The sequence below is a fragment of the Triticum aestivum genome, chromosome 1B (genome assembly GCF_018294505.1).
Source record: "Triticum aestivum cultivar Chinese Spring chromosome 1B, IWGSC CS RefSeq v2.1, whole genome shotgun sequence".
NCBI lineage: Eukaryota > Viridiplantae > Streptophyta > Magnoliopsida > Poales > Poaceae > Triticum > Triticum aestivum.
The window spans coordinates 653242081-653248688 of record NC_057795.1 but is presented as its reverse complement, the minus strand read 5'-3'; the positions used below and the strand labels follow the sequence as shown (position 1 = coordinate 653248688).

Below are 6608 nucleotides of genomic sequence, written 5' to 3'. Positions count from 1 at the left end.
TCATAAACTATAAGAAATGGATGTATACTGTAAAACCATAATTGTACCCACGCAGAAAATAAATTGCAAAGTTCTACTGTTGCATAACATCATTAGTATTACGCAATAACTAGCGTAGTGGGGCAAGATCAATATGTGGTTCCTAAATATATTGTAAACCTATTTGAAATAACGATAAAGCTAAACTCCTGCCGGTCGGAGTTTTGCAACAGGTCCGAACGACCTGGATGCCGTCCGTTATAAATAGTGCGATCATCGTGCTCCAAAACGAGCAGTTCGCTCATATTTACAAGCCTTGCCACCGCCTAGTGAAAAAACGCTTCGTCCATATCTCGTCTTCGGTCCCCGCCCAGCGTCATAAGAGAGGGGCGCTCGATCCCGCATCCGTCGGCGCACTGGCTAGCGCCGCCGCCGGAAGGCCGCTCCTCCGCCGTCACACCTCCTCCCCCAATATCCTTACCACCCTTTCTCTCGTCCCCGTCCGCCGCGTCCTACCTCACCTGCACCCGGCTCGTTGGCGAGCGCAGAATCCATGGCGCTTATTGCTGCTCACCTACTCCGCGTTGCACGACGCCTCGCCTCGGCCTCCTCCTCACCGTTGTCTGCCGTTTCAGCCCAAGACTGTCAGATCCTCTGCCTCCGGTCAGCGACTTCCTCTTTCCAGTTTGAATCCTCCCAGCCACGCCTGCGCCTCCTCATTTCCCGAGCTCCCTTGCCCCATCGCCCATCTCTCTACTCACAGCTCATCGAACAAGGTAGACATGGTACGGCCAGTCTCACCCAAACCTTCATCTACACAAAAATAATAGAGGGGGCTTGACGAGGGCCGACATGCTGGCGTTGGTCAAATCCAACCGTGGATTTGTATCTGCATCTAGAGCAGAGGAGATGCCACGCGAGGACGGATTTGTGCATGCTAAAACTAGTATAGTCCAATACGGTTCAGCCACCGGCATAATTACACGCGCTGATTAGTGATTAGCAGAGACGGCGTGGCGTCTTGGCTTTGTGTTCTAGGTTCCTCTGCTTGCTGCACCAGCTGGGACCTGCCAGTTTGGGTTCAGCATTTTTGTGAAGAGTTAAACATTTTGTGAGATAACAAAACAGGCAAACCGGCCAAAAAATGCTACTCAGTTAGTCAGGTTGATGCATCATCTTTTGCTGATCGGTTGCATCAAGTGTCTTGTTCGATTACACAGAAGGAATAGTATTTGTTCTTTGTAAAAAAAGTCACTTTCTTTGTTCTACAACAGTTGATGCAACGTCTTTTTACTGAATCTTCCACTGCTCTAGTTACCAGCATGACTTTTATGTAATTATGATGCTGTTTATGTTGTAGTTATCAGGGTGCTAATGATACAGTTAGCACACTCCTTATGCTAAAATTACTATGTTGAATTTCAATGGAGTTATCTATGTTTTTAGCATGTGTGTGTTGGTCCGTGGTAACTTTGACTAGGGGAAATAATGGTGAGACATACCTCCATATTGCAAAACTTGATTACTTACGCATAAATACCCGCGTCAAAATACACTCTGATAACTTATGTGCAAATAGCATGATAATTTATGCAGAACAAAGTCGATAACTTTGTTACAAACACCTTTTTTGCGGGGGTTGGTACAAACACATTCACACCAAGGTAAACATAAATGTTGGCCACATAACACCCCCCCCCCCCGCCCCATCAATCTTCTGCAAATAGCATGTTTTACGCACAAGGGAGTTGATAACCTATGTACAAAAACCGTGGTAACTTTTGACCGAAGGAAATAATACTTGAAAACGTACCCCCGCCCCCACACCCGGTAACTTCTGTGCAAATAACATGATAATTTATGCACTGTGGAGCCGATAACTTATGCACAAACACCGTGATAACCTTTGACCAAGGGAAAAAGAATTTGTTGAAAACATACCCCCCCCCCCCCCGCACGATAACTTCTGTGCAAATAACGTGATAATTGACAAACAACAGAGCTAATAACCTATGTGAAAAGATATGTAAAGAACATACATAGTAAAGGTAGAAGATCATTTCGGGTAGATAGGGGGGCTATAAAATCCAACTATGCATGCATCACCGCTCACGCACCCCCGACAACTTCTGTATAAGTAGTATGATAACACACACCGCAAACCTAATAACTTGGGTACAAACAACAAGGTAACTTTAACCCAAGGAAAAAGTTGTTATAACCAAGGTAACTTTAACCTATGGGGATTAAGCACCCCGAATAACTTTATATGTAAATAGCATGATAATTTACACACCGCAAACATGATAACTAACATACAAATATCGTGATAACTTTGACCCCCCAAAAAGTTGTCGAAAATACCCCCCCCCGGGTATTTTTGTGTTAATTACATGATAATTTACTCACCACAATTTTGATAACTCGTGTTCAAACACAATGATAACTTTGATTCGCGGAAACGTAGTTTGGAAACATACCCCCTTCATTTTTTTGTAAATAGCATGTGAATACACACTGCAGACATGATAACTTATATGCAACACGTGGTAAGTTTGACCTGGGGAAAGTTGTTGAAAACATACCCCTAGTAAATTTTGTGTAAATAGCATGATACTTTTACTCACTATAGATTTCATAGCATACATACGAACCCCATGATAACTTTGACCTGGGGGAAAACTGTTGTTGACAACATTTGGGGGGGGGGGGGGGAGGGCACCCCCGATAACTTCTGTGTAAATAACATGGTAATATATGGACAACACAGATGATAACTCAAGTACAAATCGCGGTAACTTTGAATAGGGACCCGATAACTTTTGTGCAAACAACATGCTAATATATGTATAACAGAGCTGATAACTCAGGCACAATACCGTGGTAACTTATGACCACCGGAATAAAAGTTGTTGAAAAAAGATACTTTCGTTAACTTCTGTGTAAATAACATGGTAATATATGCACAAAAGAGCAGATAACTCACGTACAAACACCGCGGTGACTTTGACTACGTTTTTTCTTTCAAAAAGACACATCCTTGATACCTTTTGGGTAAATAACATGGTAATATTAGACACACATATGTGATAATTGACATACAAATACCACGATAACTTTGATACGGAGAGAAGAAGTTGAAAAACATATCCTCAATAACTTCAGCATAAATGTCATGGTATTTTACAAACCATAGACATAATCATATGTGGCTAACAGGCCGATTCATGCACTGCACGGTCCGGCGCATACCTAAACAGGTCTCGCCCGACACGACATGCAAGTTTGCATTTTTATAAGTGAGTCATGCCAACATGTGGACTTCACCTCGTGGCCCAGGCATGACATCGATCATAGACGGTGGTTGTATAAATTACTTACAATACCATGGTACATTTTGTCTCAGGCAAAAAAAGAAAGTTGAAACATACCCCTGGTAACTTTAGTGTAATACCATGATAAGTTACGTACTATAGGCGTGGTAGCTTTTAGCCTGAAAAAAAATTCGTCGAAACATATCAACATGGGATCTAGTTTCGAAGATCTCGTCGTGACAATTTTTTTACGTGGAAACGATTTTTGAATCGGAGCGACGGTTTGAGCTACAAAACATTTTAAAGTTACAAAATAGGGAGAATCTTTTGCTGGCATCACCTTCTTTGTCTTTTACTCCCTCCGTTCCTAAATATAAGTCTTTGGAGAGATTCCACTATAGACCATATACGGAGTAAAATGAGTGAATCTACACTCTAAAATGCATCTATATACATCCACATGTGGTTTATAGTGGAATCTCTACAAAGACTTATATTTATGAACGGGGGGAGTAGTTTGCATGCATGCATGGACTCATTAGTCAAGATTGGTTGCATGCGTTCCCTCCACCATCACACACGGTATTAGGTAGTAAAGTTGCATGCATGTGAGATTGGATAAGAAGGATGAGGTGTTCGGATCTGTTGTTTATCTTCCGACCGGTTGGAAGTTAGCACAGTCCTTGAAATAATACTCTAGTTGGTTGGTTTTTTTCTTTTTGCAATTTAGAGAGCTTTTATTCAAATACAGGCATTCCTCGTATAGTCAGCTAGCAAGCTGGTGACGAGAAAGTTTAGATTTCATCTGAGTCAGCTCTCCTTCACATTCAATGTACAGACACATCTAGCACAAGAATGAACGGGAATATTAGTTGACCCTTATTTGGGCTGGATATAGGAGATGCCAGTCAGCCCGGGCGTTTGTGGTCCGTTTGAGGAGGCCGTCTGATTGGAAAACATGTGACCGGACTGCTCACCCGATTATATGAGGGCGATCTGAAAGGTCCGGCTATAGATGCTCTCAGCATGCTAAAATTAGGCCACCGCTTGGTCACAGTCGCTCCACAGAGCACGACAGCTGCGATGATAAAGCTTGAGATTTCATGGGCGGGCATGTACCTCCAGTTTACGAGCACACACGTGCCGCTAGGGATGCAAGCGGCGCGACCGCTAGGGCAGTCTGTTGCATCCGTCCATATCTGTATGACATAAAAAAAGCTACTACTACTAGAACTTATTTCAGTTGCGGCGCCCATACACAATTTTGTTCTGAATTTCAGGGGGTTGAGAATGGATTGATGAAGCGAGACGCGACACGCTACATATAATGGAAGGAAGCATTGCTCAGGCCCCAGATCACAAATAATGGTGGCCGCCTACGTCGTCATCTACCTCGGCGTAGCTTTCGTGTCACTGCTCATAGTGCTTGCGGGCAGGGTGCTTGCGGGCCGCAGGCGCTGGGGGGCGCGGGGTGATGGTGGCCACGTCCTGCGCCTCCCGCCGGGGCCGTGGCAGCTGCCGGTGATCGGCAGCCTCCACCACCTCGTCCTGACCGGGCAGCTCCCTCACCGCGCGATGCGCGACCTGGCGCGGCGTCACGGGCCGGCCATGCTGCTCCGGCTAGGCGAGGTGCCCACGGTGGTGGTGTCATCCCGGGAGGGGGCCCGCGAGGTGATGAAGACCCACGACAAGGCGTTCGCGATGCGGCCCGTGAGCGCCACCATGCGCGTGCTCACCAGCGGCGGCCGGGACATCGTGTTCGCGCCCTACGGGGACTACTGGCGCCAGCTCCGGAAGATCGCCGTCGTGGAGCTCTTCACCGCGCGCCGCGTCCGCTCCTTCCGCGCCATCCGCGAGGAGGAGGTCGCCGCAGTGCTCCGGGGCGTCGGCGAGGCCGCGGCGGCCGCGCGCCCCGTGGAGATGCGCGCGCTACTGGCCGCGCTCGTGGCGGACAGCACGGTGCGCGCCGTGATTGGCGACCGGTGCAGGGAGCGCGACGCGCTCCTCCGAGAGCTCGACCGCTCCATGCAGCTCGCGGCGGGGTTCAACCCGGCCGACCTGTGGCCTTCGTGGCGGCTCGCCGCGCGGCTCAGTGGCGCCGAGGAGTGCCACGACACCGTGCACGGTATCCTCGACGGCATCGTCAAGGAGCACCTGGAGAGGATGGACGGCGGCGAGGACTTGCTTGACGTGCTGCTGAGGATCCGGATGGAAGGTGGCCTCCAGTTTCCGCTCGACATGGACGCCATCAAATCCGTCATCATGGTAAAGTATTCTCGCTTGCCGTCTTCTGTGAATCTCTTTGGCTCTTTGAATCCAGAAGGAAGGTGGTCAAACTATCTATTTCTCTTCTGGACGAACTATCTATTTCAAAGTTCATACAAATATGGATCGTACAAAGAAATTAATCGTGCATAGTTTTAGGTTTCTAAACTCACGTTAAATTCGCCCTTTATATGGACATATTTTTCGTGTGGGTTGTTAACCTAAAACATTCTCATGTTTTATATGGATAGGATATATTAGGCGCAGGGAGTGAAACAGCAGCTACGACGCTGGAATGGGCCATAGCAGAGCTGGTCAAGAACCCGAAGGCCATGCACAAGGCGACGGCCGAGTTGCGGCGAGCCTTCCATGCCCGCGGCACCGTGGCCGAGAAAGACCTAAGAGAGCTCACATACCTACGGCTGATCATTTGGGAGACATTGCGGCTGCACCCGCCCCTACCGTTGCTGTTCCGCGAGTGCCAGGAACCGTGCCAGGTGCTAGGGTACGATGTGCCGCGGGGCACCCAGGTGCTGGTCAATGCTTGGGCGCTAGGCCGAGACGAGCGCTACTGGCCCGACGCGCCCGAGGAGTTCTGGCCCGAGCGCTTCGAGGGAGAAGCGGCGGTGGACTTTAGGGGCGCCGATTTCGCGTTCCTGCCTTTCGGCGTCGGCCGCAGGATGTGCCCTGGGATGGCGTTCGGCCTCGCCAACATAGAGCTCCCGCTCGCGAGCTTGCTCTTCCACTTTGATTGGCAATGGGTAGGACCATGCTCGGCGAAGCTTGACATGACCGAGGCATTTGGCCTCACCGCGAGGCGGAAGGACCAACTCCTATTGCAACCTCTCCTTCGGGTACCTCTTCTCGGAGTATAGTCGATATAAACTGTAAGAATTGCATGTATATTGCAAAAATTGTAATTATTCCCACACCAGAAATAAACTGAAGAATTATGTTGCTGCAATAAGCGACACAACAAACCAATGCTTGTAAACGTAGAAGTAGTAGTGCATACTACATATACGAGTAGTACATAATATACTACATATA

The 6608-nt window shown here is 48.0% G+C and overlaps 1 protein-coding gene across 1 annotated transcript; it reads left to right on the top strand.

The window, feature by feature from the left end:
* The first annotated feature begins 4553 nt into the window (after nucleotides 1-4553).
* On the top strand, nucleotides 4554-6608 carry LOC123098758 (desmethyl-deoxy-podophyllotoxin synthase-like). The gene is made up of 2 exons (XM_044520837.1): nucleotides 4554-5558; nucleotides 5810-6608. Exons 1-2 carry the CDS (start codon nucleotides 4659-4661, stop codon nucleotides 6431-6433), a joined length of 1524 nt encoding a protein of 507 aa, XP_044376772.1. The 5' UTR covers nucleotides 4554-4658; the 3' UTR covers nucleotides 6434-6608.

Excerpts from the sequence above, each read along its gene's own strand:
- LOC123098758 (XM_044520837.1), top strand. The coding sequence starts at position 4,659 with ATGGTGGCCGCCTACGTCGTCATCTACCTCGGCGTAGCTTTCGTGTCA. Across the intron at positions 5,559-5,809 it reads CCATCAAATCCGTCATCATG|GATATATTAGGCGCAGGGAG; the intron begins GTAAAGTATTCT and ends TTATATGGATAG.